This window comes from Chiloscyllium plagiosum, unplaced genomic scaffold (genome assembly GCF_037043375.1).
Source record: "Chiloscyllium plagiosum isolate Xiang-an unplaced genomic scaffold, Cpla_swu_hap1 HiC_scaffold_25, whole genome shotgun sequence".
NCBI classification, from domain to species: Eukaryota; Metazoa; Chordata; class Chondrichthyes; order Orectolobiformes; family Hemiscylliidae; genus Chiloscyllium; species Chiloscyllium plagiosum.
In genome coordinates, this window is record NW_028270163.1 from 52018196 (window position 1) to 52045979 (window position 27784).

The window sequence follows — 27784 nt, forward strand, 5'->3', positions numbered from 1 at the left end:
TTAAACATTACTTTTCTGAAAATAATTTCCCATCTCATCCTCCCAGTCCACACGTTCCAAGCCTCTTAACTAGAAATGTGTCTCATGTAATAATCTCCAAAGCCATTACTATATTGCATATATCAAAAATTATATTTTTATATACATAAAAATCACTAATAAAATACATTTTGAATGTGCAATTTTGAAACTGTAATTAATGAAAATGCATTCCCTATTACACAATGAAATGAGTCTGTACAACACAATTAATAAACAAAATAAAAGTGGGTTGATTGCACAAATGTTTTATGCAATGCTGCAATAAACAATTGCGCACTGTCACAGAGATCCTGTGAAGAGCACAAATGACCCAAAAACAAATTGAATTTCTAGAAAAGGTTTTAAAATGGGCAGTCGTTTCTGTTTTTAAACTTGATTTTTGTTCTCGATTTGTGGCATAGCTTTACTTCCACAAAAACCGTTCCATCCAACTTGAAACATCTACAGTAGAAAATTAAAATCATGCATTGTTCACAACATAATTTCAGGTAGTAGCCGCAGCTGAATAATGAGGCTCAGTGGCCCTGGACTACAGAGATGTGGAAAATAAGTCAGTGTTGCTGTGCCTGATCATTACCTAATAAAATCAGCTGCAAAATATAGCTGTGGATATCAGGAGGGGACTAGATCAAATCTGGCATCAATGATTTCCTTCCCTTACTCCAAAGGTAAAAGCTTCTCATCAAAAAATGCTTTTGAATACAGAATGCGTACTTTGGCAAAGTGAAGAGGTTTGGCAAATTTGTTGGGTGTTGCATAACTAAAGCTGTATTAAAATTACTCCAAAAGCATGTGTAGAGTACATGACTTAAAATGCACATACCAAAGACTGAACCAATGACGCTAAACCTTGTCTAAAATCAAGGACATTCAAAAATAGAGAGACTGGAGTCAATTAAATAGAATTAGTCACAAGTCTAATCCAAATAACAAAATGGCATAAGAAATACAGAACAAATACAAATCGTGATTTGCAAGATAAGTAACAGACAAAGTGGCAGATTCATGCACTCTTCTATAAAAATGAAGATGTTACTAGTAAATAAATCCCAACTTGCTAGAGAAAACAGCATTTTGAGACTTCATTACAAAAACTTTGGAATTTTCAGGAAATCTGGTATTTGTTTGCTATGACTATCTCTCGTCTATCAGAAAATAATCTCACTGTATTATCAAATACTTGCCCCTAATTGTCTGCACACATCACTTCCTCCAAGTTATCTCATGTTCAAAACATCGACTCCCAGGAATACCCACTGTCACGCTACAATCTGCAGTGTTTTGACTAGTGAGTGTCTCTCAACCGCCTGTTTTTATCACAAATACTAACAATGCAGAAATATACTTGAAGTGCAGTTCTATTCAGTTTCCCCATACTCTGCTTACAAATTCCCATTCTTTCTGAAACATCATCTCTTGCTCTCCTGATCTCCCCCTAAGTGCACATATCCCAATAATGAAGGAGTTATTTTGAAGTGTAGTAGTTGCTTCTTTAATTTTTTTCATGCCAATTTGTAACTTATGCATATTCTTGATCTTTAAGTACTGATATAGTTCCTCCTTCAAGACTATAATAATCTTGCCACCTCCTATCATCACCCGTCTCTCGTTCCCACTCTTCTGCTGACACAGGCCTTTTGCTCATTACTCTTCCTTCTGTTTATCAGCAGTAGCTGGGCCCTCAGCCTCACACAAACTTCCAGCCTCTCTAATACCCTCTTGTTCTTTAAAATCACTTCTGACCAACTGTTTAAACATGACGTCCTTCAGCTCAGAATTCAATTTTTCTCATGTGCCTAAAATACTGAAAAATAGAGGACAAACGCAAGTTTACAAAAACAGAAATGACTGCCCATTTTAAAATATTAAAATACATCCAGCTATTACTATTTAACAGGATAGAATAGTAATTTAAAAGTAATTTAGTGGCAAAAGAAATGGTTAGCGTCAGTTTGAGCCAATCTTTGAGCCAGCTTGGAAAATTTTAAGAACAGAAGCTGAGGCTTTCTCTGTAAATATCACAACTGATAAAGCAAAATCATGTGTGATCTACCTTAGTAAAGAACAACACACAATGGACTTGCAGTACTTCGTTAATCATAGCTTTACAGAATTACAATAAGAACAACAGGACATGCAGTAAAGCACATACCTCCATCAAGCTGTCTGAACTCGGTGTTAAAACACAACATAAGACTTTTACACTTCTACTTGAACCTTTGTCCCATAAAATGTGTCAATAGAATTTACTATCAAGTGTTGATAATCAACAATATTCTAACTAAAACAACACATTTCTGAATCAATTTGTCCAAACACTCAAAATTAATAGATCCTACTTAAAAAAATCCAAGATTTTGCTCTGCATCTTCACCAAAACCTAATCAGTTCTTTCTTGGGTCATATCCCTCGTATTATGCTTTGTTGAAGTCGATAAAGTAATGCTTGAACTATTGTTTGTCTATTTGTCTGGGGAAAAAAAACCTTTTCCCAACCTTCAGCAGCGATGTATTTGCCATACAGTGTTTTAACTTAACCCTAATGGAATTCACACACCTGAATCGTGAGACAGTGGTGCCAGAATAACTAATTTTGAAAGAATGCAAAAACAAACAAACACTGGCATATCATTAGCAAATTCCTAAAACTAGCAGATCCTTCCCAGCTAATGAGTGGGGAGAGAGGAAGAAGGATAGGACAGAAACAAGGTTAAGGTTACAAACAAAGGAGTGAAAATCGTGCATAGAGAGGAGAATGGTAATTACAAATCTTTGCTGGCTCGCAATGAGTCTTAAGATCTTATAATTTGCATACATCTTGTGCAGTGGTGAGGAAAGAGCATGGGGGGACCAATTTTTTTCCATTTTGCATGTAGCCTTGTTTTGACAGTCAAGGATGCCCAGGATGGACATGACATCAGGGGAGTGGGAGGGGAGGTTGAGATGGCTGGCAACCAGAAGGTGGGGTTGATTCAAGGGCATAGATCATCCCCCACTTTTCCCTCTGCTACATTGATGACTGTATCAGTGCTGCCCTGTATTCCCATGAAGAGCTTGAACAGTTCATCTATTTCACCCGCACCTTCCACCTTGACCTCAAATTCACCTGCACCATCTCTGACATCTTCCTCCCCTTCCTGGACACCTCAGTCTCCATCTCTGGTAACCAACTCAGCACCAACATCTATTTCAAATGCACCAATTCCCATGCACCTCGACTACACCTCGTCCCACACCACCTCCTGCAAAAATACGTGATCCCATTCTCCCAACTCCTCCACCTTTGCCATATCTATTCCCAGGAGAGAGATTCCACTCAAGGAGTCCTCCTACTTGGTGGACTGTAATTTCCCCTCCCCCATGATCAACAATGTCCTCAACTGCATCGCCTCCATTTCCCACACCTCTGCCTTCAAACTCCTCCCCCCCAACCCGAACCACAAGGTCCTCACATTCCATCCCACTAATCTCCAAATCCAAAGCATCATCCTGCCACCATTTCTGCCACCTGCATTCTAATCCCACTATTAAAATGATATTTCCCTCCCACCCCGATCCACTTTCTGCAAGAATAATTTCCTGTGACTCCCTCATTAGGTCCACACTCCCCACCAACCTGCCCTTCAAACCTGGCACCTTTCCCTGCAGCCACAGTAGGTACAAAACCTGCCCTCACACCACCCCCTTACCTCTGTCCAAGGCCTCAAAAAGAATCATTTCAAATTCACAGAGATTCACCTGCATTTCCTCTAACCTGATTTATTGCATTGGCTGTCCCTGATGTGGTCTCTTCTACATGAGAGAGACCGAGCACAAATTCGTGAACCGGTTCAGGGAACACGTATGATCTGTTCACTGCAATCAACTCCACCTTCCGGTTGCCAGCCATTCCAATTCCCCCAACTTGTCCACTCTGGGCGTCCTCCACCGTCAAAATAAGGCCACATGCAAAGTGGAGGAAGAACACCTCATCTTCTGCCTCAAGAGCCTACAACCATATGACCGTAACGTAGAATTCACCAGCTTCCAAATCTCCCCATCCCCACCTCATCCCAGGTCCAGCCTTCCCTCTCTGCCCCGGCTTCCCGTGACTTGACCTAACCTGTCCATCTTCCTTCCACTTATTCGCTCCATCCTTCCCGCAGACCAATCACAATCACCTCCTACCTGCATCACTAGTTCTGATGAAAGGTTCCACCTGAAACATTGACACCCTTGCTCCTCTGATGTTGCTTGACCTGCTGTGCTTTTCCAGCTCCACACTTTATTGACTTTAATAAATACTTTGAGCAATGTCTACATCTTGCATTCAACAAACATGAGGTTTAAACTAACCAACTAAACACATATTAAAAAGGACTTTTTATTGCCCATTTGAAAAATACACCTTCCCACTCACTGTACTTCATTAGCAATCTATCTTTTAGTGAGGTGACCTAAATTCCAAAAGTTTAAAATCAGGAAACACAGAATGACCAAAAATCACCTAACCAGTCCTTCTGTAAAGTCTTTCAAAAATAACTCCTGCTTCGCCTTTATACCCAGGAGAAAGTTCTACTCAAATTCTAATTGATCGCCAAAGGCAACCAAACAAAAATCCCAGTGTCATTACTAAGCTTGTTTGGCATATTTTACCAAACATACTACAGTGACACAGATATACTTATGCCAAAATAGTTTAATTCTACACGATTTAATTCTTCACTTCAAATTTCTCCCAATGCATCTACCTCCAATAGCAGGTTTGAAAGAACTATATTATCTCAGTACTGGAAAGCTGAAATAGCTTTCCTTGGACAAACTGCCAGCCATTTTTCACAATTTAAGTAAACTATCATACATCCCATAATAACACTTCATGACAATTCTATGAAGAAAATAGATCTACAATGGGGTAACACCAACATTTTTGAGCTAATATTTATGGCCAACTCAGCTATTAGTAATTTGATAGTCTATCTACTTACACATTTCTACCACACAACCTCAACAGGAACAGTTGCATGATTTCTATTTGTTTCCATTATATTTATAGTAGAACATGGAAAGCCTTGACCAGGACATCAATCCAATGATGCAAATCGTAAAAACGCACATTTTCACCTTTCCTTTGTGCTTGCTCAGTAGTCCTCAAGGTCTCCTCTACTAGCCCCAAGACAAAAAAAAACATTTTTGAGTACATAGAGTTTTAGATTAGTGTCTTATCCACATGCACACACTGGAAAACTATCTTTGGCATTCAAATTATAATCTCAAACAGAGAAGCCTGTTCCAGCATCAGTGATCCAACTGCAAAGGCCTTAAGATGCTCAGGTAAGGGTGGCATTTAAGCACATCTGGAATAGGACAAGAAACTAATGCCGCCCAGCTGCAACTCCATAACATGTATAACAGAGATCTTAAAAAGGTTCTTTTCCATTTGTTCACTCACTGATCCTGCATTTACTATTCATATTTATTGAAGATCACAGGATGCAGAGATCAGGACAGAAATCCACAACCATTGAAAACACAAGCTGGAAAATGCTATACATTCTCAAGAACAAAAATTTCCCCGTACAAACAAAATACAATAATATTACCAAATAAAAACATTGTGCATTATTCCACAGCATTCTTTGAAATGGGAACCCCAAAAACATTTAAAAATAAAAATTGCTAACAGGACATGAAGTTTATTAAAATATTAGTGGGCAGCACGGTGGCACAGTGGTTAGCACTGCTGCTTCACAGTGCCAGAGACCCAGGTTCAATTCCCGCCTCAGGCGACTGACTGTGTGGAGTTTGCACATTCTCCCTGTGTCTGCGTGGGTTTCTGCCGGGTGCTCCGGTTTCCTCCCACAGTCCAAAAATGTGCAGGTTAGGTGAATTGACCATGCTAAATTGCCAAGTGTTAGGTGATGGGGTAAATGTAGGGGAATGGGTCTGGGTGGGTTGCACTTCGACGGGTCGGTGTGGACTTGTTGGGCCGAAGGGCCTGTTTCCACACTAAGTAATCGAATCTAATCTATTCTCCTCACCAAGTTCTTCTTTTCCAAAAAAGATCAATTCCACGGCACAGTACAAATACCAGCTCCAAATATATCTCAACTAAAATAAATTAGTATTCAACATAAGGCTTGGCAGACTAGTCATTCAAGGCATGACATTTAGCTCAACCCTGTCATTATCAAACACACACTTACTCTAATTTCAAGCATGGTCACTAGTTACTGATCAATAGCATGTAACTTTAATGATTTTTCTCCTCCTCTGGGAGGAGATAAAATCCCTGCAACCAAGTTAACTGACATCAGCTTACATGCCTCAAACTAGGGATTGAGCACCAATGAATCCTGGTCTGAATGGTTCCACTACTCACCTGATGAAACTGCTGAAACATTGGCATATCTGAAGGATAACTTATGAATAAATTATCGCAATGCCAATGATAAATTTTGTTGCAATCCACTGGGACAAACGGAGATAATATGTTGGTGCATTGCCAACATAAACTATATGCCATCAGATGGCAGTTCCCTGAGTTTTTTTATTATATGTCACACTGCTTTATCAAATTCAGTAAAGAAGCTGGGTAGAGTAACAATAAAAATGGAACATTAGGATTTTACAAGACTATATATAGGATAATCTGTCTATTCCTCAACTTTGATACAATTACAAGGAGTCATCAGAACAACTCAACTGAACTGAAACTGCCAACCTTCAAAAAGCTAATTAAGACTTTTAATGAGTGAGTCAATAACTTGTTTTGGAAGCAAAACAGAGCTGCAATGTTTATGAATATAATTAGGTTGGGGTACATCAAAAGGCCCTTTTGGTCTCATTTTATCAAAATTACAACTCTACCATCTTTTCTTAACAATCTTAAACCATCCATTTAAAAGACAAACTAATCGGTTTAATGTCCTAATAGAAGAACAGCACCTTTTTAGTGTAGCAATCTAATGGCTTGATACAAAAATATGCAGTAGATAAGCTCGGATCAGCACTGGAATCCCCAAACTTTTATACTCAGAGGTGACAGCACAACTGAATCACCCAGTCTCGCCATTACTGAGAAAACCTGACATCCTGTGATACAGATACATGCTGCAGGCTTTCACCAAGAAATTTCATTTTTTCTCAATGCTTTAAGATAATCTTAATTAAATAAATTGGGAGGATCCAATAGGCTATTTTATCAAAGAGTACAATAGTTTTGTTTGCACAGAAAAATGATGTTAAAGTAAAGAAAATCTATCTTCCCCCACACTTACAAGTCACCACAATAACTGGACAACTTAGGTTAATTCCTTCTTTCACAAGATGTGTGGATATTTGTATTTACAAAAAAAAAATTAGAATTTATTCTTTGCTCAAGGTGACAAACGGCAAAACTACTCATTTAAAAGTAAAGCCAAAGTCTATATATTCACTAATTCCTGAACACCAAAGACACCAAGATAGAAGAGGACAAAATAATGGTCTCCTTTGATATTAAAGCCCTTTTCACATCAATTAACATCGATCTAGCCAAAGAAACACTGGCATCACTACTAGGAAAACAGGACCACAGACACCAGACAGCACCAACTTCATCAGCAAAGATAACATCCTCAAGCTAGTGGGCCATGCCTCACCACCCACTTCACATTCAATAACAAAATCTAGAAACAAGTCATCGGAACACCTATGGGATCACCAATATCAGGGCTCATAGCAGAAGCAGTAATGCAGAGTCTTGAACAAGCTGCCCTTCCATCTATCCAACCCAAACTTTGGGTCTGCTATGTCGATGACACCTTTGTCATCACAAAATGGAACAAATGAGAGGAAATGTCCAAAACCATCAACAATATCCTGCCAGGCATAATTTTTTTTTTTAAAAAAGGAGAACAACAACAGATTCTCACTCATAGACACACAGTTGTAAGTACAGCTTCAAACCAGCATCTATAGAAAAACAACACACATGGACCAAATACTTAACTTCAAAAGCAATCATCCCAATACCCACAAACAGAGCTGCATCAAGATATTATTTCAATGAACTACATCACACTACAGCACCCAAGAACTACAAAAAGAATATCTATAAAACATTTTCAAGAAAAATGGGTAGCTGAAAAAGTGTTGCTGGAAAAGCGCAGCAGGTCAGGCAGCATCCAAGGAACAGGAGAATCTACGTTTCGGGCATAAGCCCTTCTTCAGGAATGAGGAAAGTGTGCCCAGCAGGCTAAGATAAAAGGTAGGGAGGAGGGACTTGGGGGAGGGGCGTTGGAAATACGATAGGTGGAAGGAGGTCAAGGTGAGGGTGATAGGCCGGAGTGGGGTGGGGGGGAGGGGCGTTGGAAATACGATAGGTGGAAGGAGGTCAAGGTGAGGGTGATAGGCCGGAGTGGGGTGGGGGCGGAGAGGTCAGGAAGAAGATTGCAGGTTAGGAAGGCGGTGCTGAGTTCAAGGGATTTGACCGAGACAAGGTGGGGGGAGGGGAAGTGAGGAAACTGGAGAAATCTGAGTTCATCCCTTGTGGTTGGAGGGTTCCTAGGCTCTTCCTCCAACCGTCGTGTTGCTATGGTCTGGCGATGGAGGAGTCCAAAGACATGCATGTCCTTGGTGGAGTGGGAGGGGGAGTTGAAGTGTTGAGCCACAGGGTGGTTGGGTTGGTTGGTCCGGGTGTCCCAGAGGTGTTCTCTGAACCGTTCCTCTTACAAAGAAAAATGGGTACCCAATAAACACAATCCGCCGATTCCTCAGAAACCAACCCAAACAAGCAGACACAACGCAACCAAAAACTATAGCCAAGTTACCTTACATCGAAGACATATCAGAGGAAATGAATTCCTGACTACTCAGACCCCTTGGCATCATGGTAGCCCACAAACCTATCACACTTAAAATAGTGACTAATGAACCTAAAGGATCCATTGGATATTACCAGCAAAACTATCATTTACAAGATACCATACAAGAACTGTAGAAAACACTACATTGGACAAACTAGCAGGAAGCTTACCACCAGGATACATGAACATCAACTGGCCACCAAAAGACAGTAGCCACTATCACTAGTTTCTATACATACAGACAAAGAAGGACACCACTTTGACTGGGACAACACATTCTAAGACAGGCGCAACAAAGACATGCACGAGAATTTTTAGAGGCATGGCATTCTAACCAAACTCCAATAAGCACATCGAGTTAGACACTATCTATCTTCCCTCGACAAAAAGAACCAGAAATGACATCACCCACCTTAAGAAACCAAGACCTATAAATAGAGAGCAGGACATGCTACCAGCACTTCATCAGAGACTCTTACTGATGATGTTACCTCGTATGGTGACGAAACATCTGAAAATAAACCTTCAAGCTCAGCAAGCTAACTTACATACTTATCAACCTGAGCTACAAACCTTTTCAAAAATATTCACTAACTATAAACTAGTGCTAAGTGTAAACATGACAACGCTGCTATTATCAGTAACCCAGGTATCCTTGGTTGATAACTTTACTCACTGCAAAACACAAGTTACTGCATATTTGGCATACACAACAAGTGTGTTACAACACAAGTCCAGAGTCTTCAACATACAAATCAAACTGACACTTCAGGCTGAGCACTGGCAGAACTGCTATCATTTAGACTAAGGATTATGGCAAGGTCCTAACAAGTATAGAAATTCTCAAGGCAATATTTAGTTTTTTCCATATAATAGACAACACTTATCCATCAACTAACACCTAAAAAAAGATGATCGAGTCATTTATTTAATTATTCTTTATGAAACTTTGCTGTGTACAGATTGGTTTCTTACAGCACAACAGTGACTACACTTCAAAAGTTCATTAGCTATAAAATGCATTTAATTGGACAGCCTGAAGTTGCAAAATGTGCTAAATTATTTTTCTTCAACATTTTGGGTCAACAGTATTTTTATGACAAGCAAACATACTCCACCCTCCAAAAGTAAAATAACTCCATAATGACTATTCAAATAACTTGAAATATTACGCATCAATCCAATATTAAAGCAAAAACCAGACTGAAACAAAGCATCATTTGATGCTCCATTATTTATACCCTTCAAGAAGTTAGAAGTACATACTGTAGGAACAGAACAGCTGTTAAATTATTTACTTCATTCAAGGAAAGTCAAAATAAATTGGTCATACCTAGCTAGGGATGAGTTCAGTTCTTTTTCACTTCAAAAAGGAGAACATTCCACCACTTTATGTACATTATCTTTATTTTCTCATCAACTTTCTCTTTCACTCAATTTGCTTAATCATAATGTAATTTATCTCAGTATCATCATTCTAGCTCCTCTATTAAGAAGCATCTTTGCATGTTTTACAGAAAAACATGGATAAAACAGTTCAGACCAATCACACCAATGTTTATTCCCCCATGAAAAACTGTATTAATCCTATGTGCCTTGTGAATTACTCTTCCCTTGTTCATTCAATGATAGGGCCATGGAAAATGTTGCCAAGTAAACAGACCTAGCAGTGTAGGTGCATAGTTCGTTCAAAGTGGAGTTGCAAGTAGGCAGGGTGGTGAAGAAGGCATCTTTTTCAGCCAAAGTCTTTTTCCCAGGTTGGGGGAACCCAAAACTAGAGGATATAGGTTTAAGATGAGAGGGGAAAGATTTAAAAAGGACTCGAGAGATAACCTTTCATAAAGAGGCTGGTGCGTGTATGAAACAGGCTACCAGAAGAAATGTTGAAGGCGGCGACGATTACAACGTTTGAAAGTCATCTGGATGGGTTAATGAATAGGAAGGGTTGAGAAGGATATGGACAATATTGGACTACGCCAAACTAGGATGTCTGGTCGGCATGGATGAGTTGAACCGAACAGTCTATTTCCATGCGGTATGACTCTATAACAAGCTGTATGGCCCACTTCTATACTGAAACAATTATTTTAGATTCTACAAATCAGACGTCTTCAAATTGATTTTCAGAGTCACCCTCTGCTTAAAATGGGGCCATACTAGGTTAGCTGTCTAACACAAATAAATCTTCCTCAACTGCACTAAATATGATTTGCAAGTAAGTTTTGTTTTTCTAACTGGAAGCAAGACACTTTCGTTTCTAAAAAAAAGGAAAGAAAACACGCATAAAATGTAGATCACCTGAAGAAAGTTTCTCCCATACATTTGTATGCATTACTTATTATAGGTAGATGATGAATCATCACATGACATCTTAGGGAAATCAGGAGGGCAAAAAGACATGAAATAGCTTTGGCAAATAGGGTTAAGGAGAATTCAAAGGGATTTTATAAACACATTAAAGGACAAAAGGGTAACTAAGAAGAGAATAAGGCCCCTCAAAGATCAGCATGACAGCCTAGGTGAGGAACTACAGGAGATAGGGGGAAATACTAAACAAGTATTTTGCATCAGGGTGTACTGTGCAGAAGGACATGGAAGGTATAGAGTGTGGGGAAGTAGATGGTGACATCTTGAAAAAAAGTCCATATTACAGAAGAGATGGTGCTGGATGTCTTGAAACACATAAAATTGGATAAATCCCCAGGACCTGATCACATGTACCCTAGAACTCTGTGGGAAGCTAGAGAAGTGATTACTGGGCCTCTTGCTCAGATATTTGCATCATCAATAGTCACAAGTGAGGTGTCGGAAGACTAGAGGTTGGCTAACGTGATGCCAAAGGTGGAAAGGAAAAGCCATGGAACTATAGATCAGTGAGCCTGAAATCAGTGGTGGACAAGTTGTTGGAAGGAATCCTGAGGGATAGGATTTACACATATTTGGAAAAGCAAGGACTGATTAGAAATAGTCAGCATGGCTTTGTCCATGGGAAATCATGTCTCACAAACTTCATTAAGTTTTTTGAAGAAGTAACAAAGAGGATTGATGAGAGCAGAGCGATAGCCATAATCTAGGTGGACTTCAGTAAGACGTTCGACAACGTTCCTCATGGTAGACTGGTCAGCAAGGTTAGATCTCATGGACACAGGCAAAACTGTGATTTTGCCTGTCCTTGGATGCTGCCTGAATTGCTGTGCTCTTCCAGCACCACTGATCCAGAATCTGGTTTCCAGCATCTGCAGTCATTGTTTTTACCTTACAGGCAAAACTAGCCATTTGGATATAGAACTGGCTCAAAAGTACAAGACAGAGGATGGCAGAGGGTTGCTTTTCAGATTAGAGGCCTGTGACAAGTGGTGAGCCACAAGAATCGATACTTGGTCCACTGCTTTTCATCATTTATATAAATGCATTGGATGTGAACATAGGAGGTATAGTTAGTAAATTTGCAGATGACACCAAAATTGGAGGCATAGTGGATAGCGAAGAAGAATACCTCAGAGTACAGTGGGATCTTGATCAGATGGGCCAATGGGCTGAGTGGCAGATGGAGTTTAATTTAGATAAATGTGAGGTGCTGCATTTTGGAAAAGCAAAATCAAAGCAGGACTTATACACTTCATGGTAAAGTCCTGGGGAGCGTTGCTGAACAAAGAGACCTTGGAGTGCAGGTTCATAGATCCTTGAAAGTAAAGGTGACAGATAGAGTCACAGATAGTGAGGAAGGCGTTTGATATGCTTGCCTTTATTAGTCAGAGCACTGAATATAGTGGTTGGGAGGTCATGTTGCAACTGTACAAGACATTGGTTAGGGCACTGTTGGAATACTGCATGCAATTATGGTCTCCTTCCTATCAGAAGGATTTTGTAAAACTTGAAAGGATTCAGAAAAGATTTTAAAGGATGTTGCCAGGTTGGAGGATTTGAGCTATCGGGAGAAGCTGAACAGGCTGGGGCTGTTTTCCCTGGAGCGTCGGAGGCTGAGGGGTGACCGTATAGAGGTTTATAAAATCATGAGGGGCATGGATAGGACAAATAGACAAAAAGTCTTTTCCCTGCGGTGGGGGAAACGTAGAACTAGAGAGCATAGGTTTAGAGTGAAAGGGGCTAAGATATAAAAAGGAACCTAAGGGTCAACTTTTTCACACAGTGTGTGGTGCATGTATAGAATGAGCTGCCAGAGAAAGTGGTGGAGGCTGGTACAATTACAGCATTTAAAAGGCATCTGGATGGGTAGATGAATAGGAAGGGTTTGGAGGGATATGGGCCAAGTGCTGGCAAATAGAACTAGATTAGGTTAGGACATCTGGCCGGCATGGACAAGTTGGACCAAATGGTCTGTTTCCATGCTGTACATTTCTCAGACTCTATCTTGCAAAATTTTACACTTACAACTCACCTGTAATATTTGGAAACAACAAGTTTACAAAACAACTCCAAAAACAGTAAAATTGCCAATTTTAAGTAACAAAAAACTTCCCTGGATTAAGCAAAAACTCAGTTTACTGGAAAGCAAGAGAACTGGAATCATGCCAATTTTAATCCACTCAAATCATAGGATAATGAGGCCAACTGTTGCACTCCAATACTCCTGCTGCCAAATTCAAGATCTGTTAATTGAGAGTTTTGAAGTTCCAGATGATCTTCGTCATCTACTATAGGATTCACTTCTTAATGATTTACAGTTCTAGAAGAACTGGGAACTCTATAATGCATAATGAGAGACAGAGTTTGGACATTGAAGGTCTGCTAGCCACTTAATTATCGTCGTCATCATCTTGTTACCAAGAAAAACGCACACTTCCAGCAATGATAATTGAATAATTGGGGCAGGAAGTCTGGATGATTTTTCCCCTCCCTCACCCCAGAGAACAACTGTAGTGTGATCATATGAAATATCCTGGTTGAGATCACCTAACTGACCAAAGATAGATATTTGAACCTGACAGCTTCCTAATCTGTATGATTTACCGCAGGGTTAAAAAACTTACTGAGCCAAAGAAAATCAGGAGAATCTGCTAAATGTTTAAAAGTAAATATCGCTGATTTCATTTAGGTTCACAAGCAGCATGTCATCAGTTAGCTTCACAGACTTCAGTAAGCATGTCCAAGGGTTGCACTTTTGCTGTCACATAGTACCACGGGAACTTTTATCATTTTAAGACTTAACTAACTTATTCCAAGCGAGTCAAAGTAATGCCTTCCCTGCAACAAACCCACTGTTTCCAAAGATTGTTGCTTCAAATAAAGCTGCAACTAGTGCTCATTGTCTCTTATAAATGCAAACTTGAAGACACCAGGAGTTAGCATGAAATGAAACTCTGCCCAAATTATGTGAAAATTTGTAAATGTATGTCAAATGCAAATTCATTTCCAAAATGAATCACAAAAGATGAATCACTGACAAACGTGGATCCAATGGTTTTACTTGACATTCGACCTGGAAGATACAATTTGAAATAGGATGAAGCTCTTAAAAAAAAATGTAAATCAAAGTATTATGCCTACTATATAGAATTGGTGCAACTAAAGTTAGATTTCAGAAACACAAAAACAAAATACCTCCAATGTATCTGGACCAATAAGTAATAACATAGGACATACTAACTGGGTAATCCACAGTAGATATTCAACTTTTCCTCCGACTTTAAATGGCCCTCTGTCCTTCCAATTAACATGCATTGTTCTCACATAGAAAACATGCCCCCACATTTTGCCAATGCGGCTTCTAGCAAGCAGACTGAGATTAAGAATTTATTAGACAATGTAGAGTCATAGTTTCAGAGATAGAAACAGACCATTCGGTCCAATTAGCCCATGCTGACCATGTACCCAAACCAACTAGTCCCATTTGCTCGTATTTGACCCACCTCCTTCCAAATCCTTCCACATACTTATCCAAATGTTGTAACTATACCTGCATTAACCAGGCAGGAATGGTGGGACTACCTTACGCTGAAAGACTGGAGCAACTAAGCTTGTATACCCTTGAGTTTAGAAGACGGAGAGGGAATCTGATTGAGACATAAGATTATTAAAGGATTGGACACTCTGGAGGCAGGAAACATGTTTCCGCTGATGGGTGAGTGCCGAACCAGAGGACACAGCTTAAAAATACGGGGTAGACCATTTAGAACAGAGATGAGGAGAAACTTCTTCACCCAGAGAGTGGTGGCTGTGTGGAATGCTCTGCCCCAGAAGGCAGTGGAGGCCCAGTCCCTGGATTCATTTAAGAAAGAGTTGGATAGAGCTCTCAAGGATAGTGGAATCAAGGGTTATGGAGATAAGGCCGAAACAGGATACTGATTAAGGATGATCAGCCATGATCATATTGAATGGTGGTGCAGGCTCGAAGGGCAGAATGGCCTACTCCTGCACCTATGGTCTATTCCTCTGCCAGTTCATTCCACATACAGACCACTCTGTAAAAAGGTTTCCCAGGTCCTTTTTAAGGCGCGAGGAGAAAGATTTTAAAATATGCCCTCCTAGTTTAGGACTCCCCCACGCTAGGGAAAAGATCCTTGCTATTCACTTTATCTATGCCCCTCAAATTTTATAAATCTCTACAAGGTCACTCCTCAGTCTCCAACTATGCAGTGAAAATAACTCCAGCCTATCCTTATAATTCTAACTATCCATTCCCAGCAACATCCTGGTAAATCTTTTTTGAACACTCTCCAATTGAATAATATCCTTCCTATAGCAGAGTGACCAGAAATGTACACAGGAGTCTAGAAGAGGCCTTAACAACCTCAACAATGACATCCGACTCCTATACTCAAAGGTCTGAACAATGAAGGCAAGTGTGCTAAACACCTTCTTAACCACCCTGTCTACATGTGATGCAAATCTCAAAGAATTATGTAACTGAACCCCTAGGCCTCTCTGTTCTACTACAGGGCCTTACTATTATTTGTGAAAGTCCTGCCTTTGTGTGTTTTACCGAAATGCATTTATCCAAATTAAACTCCATCGGCACTCCTCAGCCCATTGGCTCAATTGACCAATTTTAGATAACCTCCTTCACTGTCCACTGCACTACCAATTTTGGCATCATCTGCAAACTTACTAAACATGTCTCCTAAATTCTCATCCACATTTATTCAGACAGTTATATAAACAAAGAAAATTATGCACACATTGTCAGTACTTTTTCCACTTTATTGCTCATGTCCATACTTCTATTCAATAGTACTTAGTTCAGTCAGATTCTTGTTTGAGCAATGTCATGAAGAGACGCAAGGACATACTCTCATACTAGAACAATACTGTTGCTATCTTTTGGATAAGGATTTAAATCAGGTGGATTGCTCTAATCTGAGCAGAAGAGATCCTTGGGCATCCCGATCACATTTACCCTTCAACCAACACCACTAATAACAGTGACACGAGTGTACAATTCTGCAAAATGCTGAAAATCTGAAATTAAAAAACAGAAAATGCCATAAATTCTCAGAATGGCAGGCAACATCTGTGGACTAAGAAATAGCATTGATATTTCAGACTGATGATAATTCATTAGAAATAGTCCAAGATCATCAATCTGAAACCATAACTCTGTTTCTGTATCCACTCTGTTTCTGTTGCTGAGCATTTACAGCATTGCTTTTTGCTGTTACACTTCCCAATACAACAACATTGATGAAATTTCTAAAGTGAAGCATAGTTATACCTCTGTAATATTCTATAGAATGGGAAATGTTTTTGGAAGTGCTGTTACTGTTGTTAGCATAGCATTGTCCAATAAATAGAAAATTAAAGACCAGACTATGCTTTCAGAGCACTGGTTGAGTAAAGATCATTGGCCATAATACATACTCTCTGCTCCTCCTTCAAACAGTATCCAAGGATCTATTAAAACAACCCAGCCAGCATGCAAGACCCAAGGTTTAATATCTCCTCCAAATGTTTTGCTAGCACTACTTCTCTGCTGTACTGAATGATATGCAAAAGTATGTGATGGACCTTTAATCTACAACCTTCTTAGTCAGAGGTAAGTGTATTATCTTTCAGCCAAGCTCACACAAAGCATGAGCTAATGGAAATGCTAAGAAGCACAAGTATATTTTTCACAATAAGCATTTTCTAAAAAAAAATTTATATATCACTTCCTATTTTGAATCAACCCTATTCTTAATGTTAAATGCTATTTTGCCATAAACTTTCCTGAAACTAAGCTCCAGTTTCATCTAATATCATATTTTCACTGTGAAGTCCATGGACATAAAATAAAAATATAGACACAGTGCAGTGCAACAAAAATAAACTTTTGAACTTTTGCCAAGTTTGCTGTTTGGAAGGGTAGGAACATCAACACAAGTGGATTAACAAAATACAGCAACTCTCAAGACCTCTTGATCTCACACATTGCCACATTATAAACATGCCATGTATGCAAATCGGAGAGAGGGGGTGGTAGGAACAGACAGGCTGTTTCAAAGCCAACCCCTGCCCCCCTCATTACAGGAATAAACTCAACAACCGAGAGTTTACTTTGCCAGGCCTAAGACGTATTACAAGCATCGAAACCTCCAAACAGAAACAGGAATTTCCTGGTTATAAAATCATCCGAGGGCACAACCTCTCTCTAAGTCCAGATACAGAAAAGAAGAAAAAAAATACAAATTTCAAAAAGCAAAATCTGCCAGTTAAAAAACTCATTCAAGTTCAACCACACTTCTGTAAAGAAAAAGTGTACAAATAACATGACTTATTTGGCCGCTCGGGATTGGGGGTGGGGACAAAGGAGAAGGAAACCACTAGAAACAAAACAATCTTTCCATTCACAAATCATTTAAAATAAAGGGAAAATGAAAGGGTCTATTTAAAGCACCAGGTCTTTATAACGCACTGTGTACATTATATATGAGTGTGCAATTCACAGCTTCTTACCTGTTAGACGTAACTTGACTGGCCCGTTCCTCCTGGCTCCTTGATTAGACATGTTCCCGAATGCTTGTTTTTTTTTTGTTTTTATATTTTTAACTGAGGTTTAATTCCTGCTGCTGCTAACGGTGATGGTATCTCCCGTTCGCCAGCAGCCGCCGCCGCTTTTCCCCCCTTTCCCCGAACGAACAATGATGGCCTCCTCCAGCCCGGTGGCCCGGATGTGCATAGCCCACACTCACCAACGGACGGCCACAAAAAAAATCGATCAAAATAAAAAAACAAACATTATTTACCTCAGGAAATTTAAAAAAAAACAACTCCCCTCCTCTAATGCGCCGAAACAAAAATCAAATTTGCACTTTTCTTCTAGATTTTTCTGTCTCCCTTCGCTTCCTCAGACCGTCTCGATCAGGGCAACTAGACTCTCCCCTTTCTCTGTGCCTCGGTTCACATCTTCGAATACAGCTCAAGATTGATCTCTTGCCGAGGTATATTGTTATTTTGTCGAAGGTTCGAATCCAGTCGATAGGTTGTTGCTCTGCTTTCTTCCTTTATTGTTGAGAGTATTTCCACCCACAGAAATTCCACGCATAAACGACAGAGAGGAGAGGTTCAGGGCTACTTTAGAGCAGCAAAAAGTTGTCAGTGATACTTTTTTTCTTTTTTTAAGGCTGAAATTGCTGCTTTCTTCTCTTTTCTCGCTTCCTTGGTCGAAGTCCTCTTCAGGGCTTCTCGACTGAAAGCCAGAACACAGTTCTTGCTGACATCACCTTTGTGCTCCCTCCCTCTTGTCAGTCTACAGCTCCTCCTGCTCGGGTCGAAAGAACAAGGCACTCGAGAAATAGCACCAAGGAAACTTCACCAGCAGGGCACTATTAGTAAATATGATCCAGCCATGCCTGTAAATTTGTCAGAGCTTGACATCGGATTGTTCAGTTTACGAAATGCATAGTCTATCGATATGAAATCCACGATTAAAATGAAATGAACTAGTCACTGAGTGATACAGCACACAAAAAGCCCATTCATCCCATCGACACCGTGCTGCCTCTTTTGTGGAGTTACCTAATTAATCACATTCCCCTGGTGTTCCCCCATACCTGTTATTGCCCTCCACTCCCAAGTATTTAGCCAATTCTCTTTTGAATGTTATTACTGAATCAACATTTCAGGCAGTGCATTGCAATGTCGCTAAGTTGAAAAATATAGTTACCCCTTGGGATCTCAGTTATTTTTGCCAGTCACCTTAATTCTGTGTCCTCAAGTTGCCGATCGTTCTGCAACTGGAAATAATTTTTTCTATTTACTGTATCACAACTACGATTTTGAATCAATATTTTGTCAGGTTTTTAACTGTCCAACTCATTAAAAACTTCGCAAGAACAGTAGAAATTCAGGGGCACATTAAAGCAAACATCAGTTTAAAAAACGTTCTTGTGAAACTAATGGGTCCAAAAGCTGAAAAGTGTCCTGGAGCTTATACCTTGCATCCGAGGGTCTTAGAAGAGGTAGCTGCAGAAATAGAGTTTGCATTGGTTGTAAATTTCCAGAATTCTATAGATTCTGGGGAATTGTTGAAGGAGCTGATGAAAGAGCAGCACTGGGAAAGCTAGTGCTTCCAAATAAACCTGTTGGACTATAACCTGGTGTGAAAATCATAATACAATCAACCTGAGTCAACTGTATTTATAGGTTCATGATGTCTCTGATCGTGTTTTTGGGATCCTTAAGGGGGAGGGGGAGCAGCCCCAAGTCGTGGTCCACATAGGCACCAACGACATAGTAGGAAGAGAGATGGGGATTTAAGGCAGAAATTCAGGGAGCTAGGATAGAAGCTTAGAGCTAGGACGAACAGAGTTGTTGTCACTGGTTTGTTGCCCGTGCCACGTGCTAGTGAGGCGAGGAATAGGGAGAGAGAGGAGTTGAACAAGTGGCTACAGGGATGGTGCAGGAGGGAGAGTTTTGGTTTCTTGGATAATTGGGGCTCTTTCTGGGGTAGGTGGGACCTCTACAAGCAGGATGGTCTTCATCTGAACCAGAGGGGTATCAATATCCTGGGGGTGAAATTCGCTAAGGCTATTGGGGTGGGTTTAAACTAATCCAACAAGGGGTTGGGAACCAAAATTCCAGCAACATATTTTTAAGCTCTGATCTCCAGCATCTGCAGTCCTCACTTTCTCTCAACCAAAATTGTAGTTCAAGTATAGAAAAGGTTGAGAGTAGGGAGGTCCAAAATCAAGTTTCAGGGACACAAAATGGCACCGGCAAGCAAGAAGTTGGTTTGAAGTGTGTCTACTTCAATGCCAGGAGCATCCAGAATAAGGTGGGTGAACTTGCAGCATGGGTTGGTACCTGGGACTTCGATGTTGTGGCCATTTCGGAGACATGGATAGAGCAGGGACAGGAATGGTTATTGCAGGTTCCAGGATTTAGATGTTTTAGTAAGAACAGAGAAAATGGTAAAAGAGGGGGAGGTGTGGCATTGTTGGTCAAGGACAGTATACCACTGGGCCAGAGTTACAGCTGGGGAAAAGACAATTATGCAATTAGGCAAGATTTAGGAAGTATAGGATGGGGAAGGAAACTGCAAGGGATGGGCACATTAGGAATGTGAAGCTTATTCAAGGAAAAGCTCCTGAGTGTCCTAGATAAGTATGTAGGGAGGAAGCTGTAGAGCGCGGGAGCCGTGGTTTATGAAGGAAGTGAAATCTCTGATCAAGAGGAAGAAGAAGGCTTATGATAGGATGAGATATGAAGGCTCAATTAGGGCACTTGAGGGTTACAAGGTAGCCAGGAAGGGCCTAAAAAGAGAGCTCAGAAGAGCCAGGAGGAGACATGAGAAGTTGGCGGATAGGATCAGGGTAAACCCTAAGGCTTTCTATAGGTATTTAAGGAATAAAAGAATGACGAGAGTAAGATTAGGGCCAATCGAGGATAGTAGTGGGAAGTTGTGTGTGGAGTCAGAGAAGATAGGGGAAGCACTAAATGAATATTTTTCGATAGTATTCACTCTGGAAAATGACAATGTTGTCGAGGAGAATACTGAGATACAGGCTACTAGACTAGGTGGGATTGAGGTTCACAAGGAAGAGGTATTAGAAATCCTGCAGATTGTGAAAATAGATAAGTCCCCTGGGCCAGATGGGATTTATCCTAGGATTTTCTGGGAAGCCAGGGAGGAGATTGCTGAGCCTTTGGCATTGATCTTTAAATTGTAATTGTCTACAGGAATAGTGTCAGAAGACTGGAGGATAGCAAATGTGGTTCCCCTGTTCAAGAAGGGGAGTAGAGACAACCCTGGTAATTATAGACCAGTGAGCCTTACTTCAGTTATTGGTAAAGTGTTGGAAAAAGTTATAAGAGATAGGATTTATAATCATCTAGAAAAGAATAATTTGGTTAGGGATAGTCAGCACGGTTTTGTGACGGGTAGGTCGTGCCTCACAAACCTTATTGAGTTCTTTGAGAAGGTGACCAAACAGGTAGATGAGAGTAAACTGGTTGATGTGGTGTATATGGATTTCAGCAAGGCGTTCGATAAGGTTCTCCAACAGTAGGCTATTGTACAAAATGTGGAGGAATGGGATTGTGGAAAATATAGCAGTTTGGATCAGTAATTGGCTTGCTGAAAGAAGACAGAGGATGGTGGTTGATGGGATATGTTCATCCTGAAGTCCAGTTACTAGTGGTGTACCGCAAGGGTTGGTGTTGGGTCCACTGCTGTTCGTCATTTTTATAAGCGACCTGGATGAGGGCGTAGAAGGGTGGGTTAGTAAATTTGCAGACGACACTAAGGTCGGTGGAGTTGTGGATAGTGACGAAGGATGTTGTAGGTTACAGAGAGACTTAAATAAGCTGCAGAGCTGAGCTAAGAGGTGGCAAATGGAATTTAATGCGGACAAGTGTGAGGTGATTCATTTTGGTTGGAGTAACCGGAATGCAAAGTACTGGACTAATAGTGAGATTCTTGGTAGTGTAAATGAGCAGAGAGATCTCGGTGTCCAGGTACACAGATCCTCGAAAGTTACCACCCAGGTTGACAGGGTTGTTAAGAAGGCATACAGTGTTTTAGCTTTTATTAATAAAGGGATCGAGTTCCAGAACCATGACGTTATGCGGCATGGGACTGAGGGACTTGAGGTTGTTTTCGTTGGAGAGAAGAAGGTTGAGAGGTGACTTAATAGAGACATATAAGATAATCAGAGGGTTAGATAGGGTGGACAGGGAGAGCCTTTTTCCAGGTATGGTGACGGTGAGCACAAGGGGACATAGTTTTAAATTGAGGGGTGATAGATATAGGACAGATGTCAGAGGTAGTTTCTTTACTCAGAGAGTAGTAAGGGTATGGAATGCTTTGCCTGCAACGATAGTAGATTTGCCAACTTTAAGTACATTTAAGTTGTCATTGGACAAGCATATGGATGTACATGGAATAGTGTAGGTTAGATGGGCTTCAGATTGGTATAACAGGTCGGCGCAACATCGATGGCCGAAGGGCCTGTACTGCGCTGTAATGTTCTATGTAAACTCATGTTTAACAATTTTATTAGAGTTCTTTGAGGATGTAATAAGTCGAGTGGGTAGAGGGGTACCAAGAGATGTAATATATTTGGATTTTCAACAGACATTGATAAGTCAGCTTCAGGCTGACTTGATGAATTGCAAAACTTGGGCTGTTAACTGCAGTCTTATGCCTATGGGTACAGTAGATACAAAGCATTCATACACATCTCAGGTAAAGGTGAAAGAAAAAATCTGTTCATCATAGTGTATAAAACACAATTGACTATAAGTCTTAGCATACTATTTTGTATCTGTACATTACCTTAGTCTGACTTCAGTTAGAATTTCATGTTTAGTTTTGATCACCTCACAGATAGGTAATATTGAGGCATGGAAAAGATGCAGAGGAGGAAGGCAAGATCAATTCTCAATTGGAAACATCTTAGTTATCAGGATAGATTAAAATATCTGAGATCCTGCAATTTAGAGAAGGATGGTCATGGGTGATCTAATCAAGATTTAGATAATTATGATGACGATGCAGGGAAGGTTGTGCTTGAGTCAACAATTTGTTGACAATTTACTGTGTTGTCAAGGATCAATGAACCAAATTTTAAATTGCAGAAGACCAGATCTATGTTAAATGTCAAGTCGTGGGTCTTCTTCTCAGAGAATGATGAACATCAGACATTATTTGCCTGTTCTTACAGTAGATCTATTAATTGAATTCTTCATGAGAACTAAAACTATTTCTAGCAAGGAAAGAGATCACCTTGGAAGAAAGGTAGATATTGCAGGGAATTAGAGAAACCGGTGACATTCTTGTGTTCTGGACCAGACCAAACCACCTCAAAATATATGAAGATGGTCTAGACGCTAACTTCTTATTATTTTAAAGTTAAGTGTAAGACATTACATTCCAGATTCTATTTGATTGGTCAAACTGCTCAATTTTAAGCAAAACACACTTTATTTTTACACTACAGTTAAAATACAGACAAAATAAAAATAGAACAAAATAATTGGCTTAACTGTAACTCAATCAAAATGCTTAACAAAATAATATATATTAACTATGACAAATTAACTTTTTCCTGTAGTAATATCCCATAAACACACCCTTGTGAAAGGCAAATTCAGTAAAATAGATTGTCTCACATACAATTCTCGCAACAGGAAGAGAACCCCAGCTTTTAGTTGTAACAGAGAAAAAAATAAGAGCTTCCACATCCAGCTTCTAGACCCCAACGACTGTAGAAAGCTAAAACTAAAAAGCCTGGTTCAACCCATTCAGGTTGTTTCTATTGTTCCAACCCAAGGCCTCACAAGCTGCTTATTGGCTTTAAATAGGTTTCTCGACATCTCTGTCTCAGCCTTTGTTAAAAAAGGACAAAATAGATCTCTTAAAACCATAGTATTGTCACACTTGACTAGAGGATCAAAGAGGGTCAGAACTTCCTAAGTTTTTCTTCCTCCAACAATAGCTTAGATTTTTAATCACTCCCTGGCTATTGCATGGTTTCAGGTGGGGTGAGAATGTACATAGAGTTATAGAGATGTACAGCATGGAAACAGACCTTTCGGTCCAATCCGTCCATGCCGACCAGATATCCCAATCCAATCTAGTCCCACCTGCCAGCACCCAGCCCATACCCCTTCAAACCCTTCCTATTCATATACCCATCCAAATGCTTCTTAAAAGGTTGCAATTGTACCAGCCTCCATCACTTCCTCTGGTAGCTCATTCCATACCTGTACCACCCTCTGTGTGAAAAAGTTGTCCCTTAGGTCTCTTATATATCTTTCCCCTCTCACCCTAAACCTATGCCCTCTAGTTCTGAACTCCCCCACCCCAGGGAAAAGACTTTGCCTATTTACCCTCTCCATGCCCCTCATTTTTTTTAAACCTCTATAAGGTCACCCCTGAGCCTCCAACATTCCAGGGAAAACAGCCCCAGCCTGTTCAGCCTCTCCTTTTAGCTCAAATCCTCCAACCTGGCAACATCCTTGTAAATCTTTTCTGAACAACATCTTTCCGATGGGAAGGAGACCAGAATTGCACACAATATTCCAACAGTGGCTAACCAATTTACCACCTAGCAGAACATGGGGACAGATGCATTAGCAGAACCACCATCTGCAAGATCTCCTCCAAGCCATACACCAACCTTACTTGGAACTATATCACCATTCTTCATTGTTACTGGGTCAAAGTCCTGGAAACTCCTTCCTCACAATACTGTTGGTGTATTTACCCCAATGGGTTTCAGTATTTCAAGAAGGCCACTCACATGGCAATTAAGGAATGGTAATAAATATTGGCCCAGCCAGTAACACCCACAGCTCATGAAAGACTAAAAACAAATGCACAAGGTATTATAAATATTCAGGACAAATCAGGTGAACCAGAGGATCTTTCCCTTTCAGTCTTTGTCATGTGTTCTTACAAACAGCAGGGAGGAAAAGTAAAGTAAAATCTGCTTTGGTAGTATTCAGTTAAGAGATAACTTTTATAATGATACTAGGAGAAAGTAATCTTTACTTCCATTAATTCTATGGATCTTTTATATACACATAATCACATAGACAGGGCCTTAGTTTAACAACTTACCTGAAAGACAGCATCCCCAGCATTTCTACACTGAGGTTTCAATATAAATTTTGTGCTCAGATTTGGGTGCCACTTTAATTTATGATCTTCTGACCTAGAGATAAAAATGTTACTCGAATCAAGCATGATTCATCGTTTCACACATCAATTAATTTTATTAACACTTGCTTTAGCAACTCGAACTATAGTTAAAATATTTTTAAACTGGGTCAGTTTTAAATTATTTTGTCTTTATAGAAAGTGGCAAACACTGTGCATAACAATGTTTCATTTACAACAACCACCTATAGGACATAAAGCATTACAGTGCAGTACAGGCCCTTTGGCCCTGAATGTTGCACCGACCTGTTAAACCAATGGAAGCCCATCTAACCTACACTATTCTATTCTCATCCATATGCCTATCCAATGACTATTTAAATGCCCTGAAAGTTGGTGATAAAATATATGCTTCAAATAAATAATAATTTCCATATGTTGAGATACACAGATATTAGAGAATGAGGGTGAGTGTGACAGTAAGATCATTTCATATTGGAATAATTCTCTCCTTCCCTTTAGGGGATGGGTGGAATTCATAAACCAACAAAAATATGCAGTGCACAAAAATGATGTAATGACTGATACGATTAGTTTTGTTAACATTTTAAACTATGTGTGACAGCAGAACAACTTTAAATTGCAAAGAAGATTAAGCACATTTTTCCAGTAAAGCATCACCATGAGTAATCAAAAAAGCGAGACAGATTTCTTTCCCTTTTCCCTGATGGGGATGTGCAATGGCCACAAATCTGGTTTACATCCAGATAATAAAATAGATTGATTGGGGTTAATATTTTTTCTGGAATTTTTGTTTTACTGTCATTATATATTTTTCCACTTTGTTTTTGATCTCAGGATATAGAATCCGTGTCTTTGTAATTAGAAGCAAAGTGTACTAGAACAAGGAAGTTGTACTAAATTCAATGTAGCGTAATTTTTTTAATTGTTCATGCTGCAGTGAGTCATAATACACTGTCTATTGAAACACAAGAATGCTGTTCAAAGCAACAAAACCTGTTTACTAAAATTTGAATTTAAAGGAATTATCAGCATTTTGAGGAAATGGATTTGAATCACTTCTTGCTGAAATACTGCAGGAAAAGCTGAGAGTTGTTTTCTCATATAAACAGTCACTTATCCTCATCAGCTGGCAACATCATCTAATCACATAACTCAGAAAGAAAATTCAAAATATTTCAGTGCCACTTTCAGAAACTAATTGTCCATGAACATCGAGGAACACCACCGATATCTTTTAAAGTGACATTTAAACTTCTAACTAACTTGTTTCTATTTGTTGTAGCTGGTTCAAGCCAACAACTTTCAAACAGCTTGTGCATTGTATTCACATCACATTAACAACGTTGCTGGACAAATATGAATCTAACAGTGTGAATAATAGAGTAGTATTGAAAAAAAAGGCTGTTAAACAGTGAGATTTTTGTGAATCCTGTTGAAGGACAGTGTTAACCTACAGTGTAGTGATACTGCAGTTTACTGTAGATGGTTTTCATGCATGGACCTTGTGTCGAATTCCAGTCACAGCCTCCTTGCTGATCTTGGGTTTTAACAAGTACTGCTCCTTTATCATGCTCAAATCCAAACTGAGCTAATTTTGTGAAAACTATTTTGTGGATCATGCCCCCTCTATATTGCTGACCATCCTTTTTATCTTTTGCAATACAAAAAGGTATCTGATGATGACAACGTCAAAAAATCCATCTATGATCAACTTAACAATGCGTATGACAGTGCTACACAGTCTTCTAATTGATCTTTATAAGGTCCTTAAGAAGCAAAAATTATTCTGTTTTAATTATTGCTCATTTCTTTTTCTGAATAAGAACTATTCTCACAATGATACTTGGAATGGACAAATAATCCATTAGCGCCTCCTACTGATATTATCGCAGCCTGTACTTTGGCTAAAGTTAGAAAGTCGAATACAAAAGCAGCCTTTTGAAAAAGGTAGTTCTTCTATAACGCAATGGTTGTGTTCTTGTGCAACCCCACATTATAGAAAGATCACACTTTAGAAACAGCATTTAAAGTGTTGGCGATGTAATCTTGTCACATCCAACACACGTGTTAAACGTTCGCACATTAGAAACAGTGTCCCCAGTTTATCAATCCCATTACAGCAAATTTGCGTTAACAAAATGCGTGTTATAGCCAAATGACCTGTATACATTTTGCTGCCTTTTTAGGGTTCTCCTCATAGCTGTGATCAAGAGGCCAGAATAAAATGCTGTTCCTAGCTTTCTCATTGGTAAGTTTGCTGTCAGAAGAGCAATAACAAATGTTGATCAAGGTTTCTTCTGTAACTACAACCACCTCTTCTATTGGGGGGAATATTCAACCAGTATCTTGCTTCCAAACTGACATCCTGTGAAAAATAACTGGTATCAATTTCTGTCCTAATAGTCATGACAATGTGATAACCAAACATGACCAAGCCACACTGAACGCCCTCTTGTAAAGCTTGTTTTCAGGTGACAAGCCTGAAAGACAATGTGCTTGTCTCCATATAACTAATTCCCTAGCTCAGTGTCTTTCTGATCTCTTTCTAGTCCTCTCTCACAGTGATTGTCACACCTCACTGCATCTGCCTCTTCTCTCAATCCATCTATTCTAACTCCCACATTGAGACTCTGAGACTCAGGCACTCAGTCTCTCATGAAGTTGTCTGCCCCAGTTTCATTAATAGCTCTTTATTCTCATTCATTCTTTTCTCTTTGGTTTAATGAATTTTCAGGACTGTTTTCCACTCTGATTCCTTGTTACTGTGAGTTACAAATCTATCACCTTTCTGTAATACTGCCCTTCTGCATTACAAGCGTTCAGGCGTGTTTTGGTAACTACCTTTAGTA

The 27784-nt window shown here is 39.7% G+C and overlaps 1 protein-coding gene across 3 annotated transcripts in view; it reads right to left on the reverse strand.

Moving 5' to 3' along the window:
• Positions 1-18518, reverse strand: part of smurf2 (SMAD specific E3 ubiquitin protein ligase 2) — a 335432-nt gene extending 316914 nt beyond the window's left edge. For all 3 annotated transcript variants that reach the window (XM_043715043.2, XM_043715044.2, XM_043715042.2), the window contains exon 1: positions 17762-18518. In XM_043715043.2, the coding sequence (XP_043570978.1) occupies positions 17762-17813 (52 nt within the window). In that variant the 5' untranslated portion in view covers positions 17814-18518. The remainder of the gene's footprint in view (positions 1-17761) is intronic.
• Between the last annotated feature and the right edge of the window lie 9266 nt (positions 18519-27784).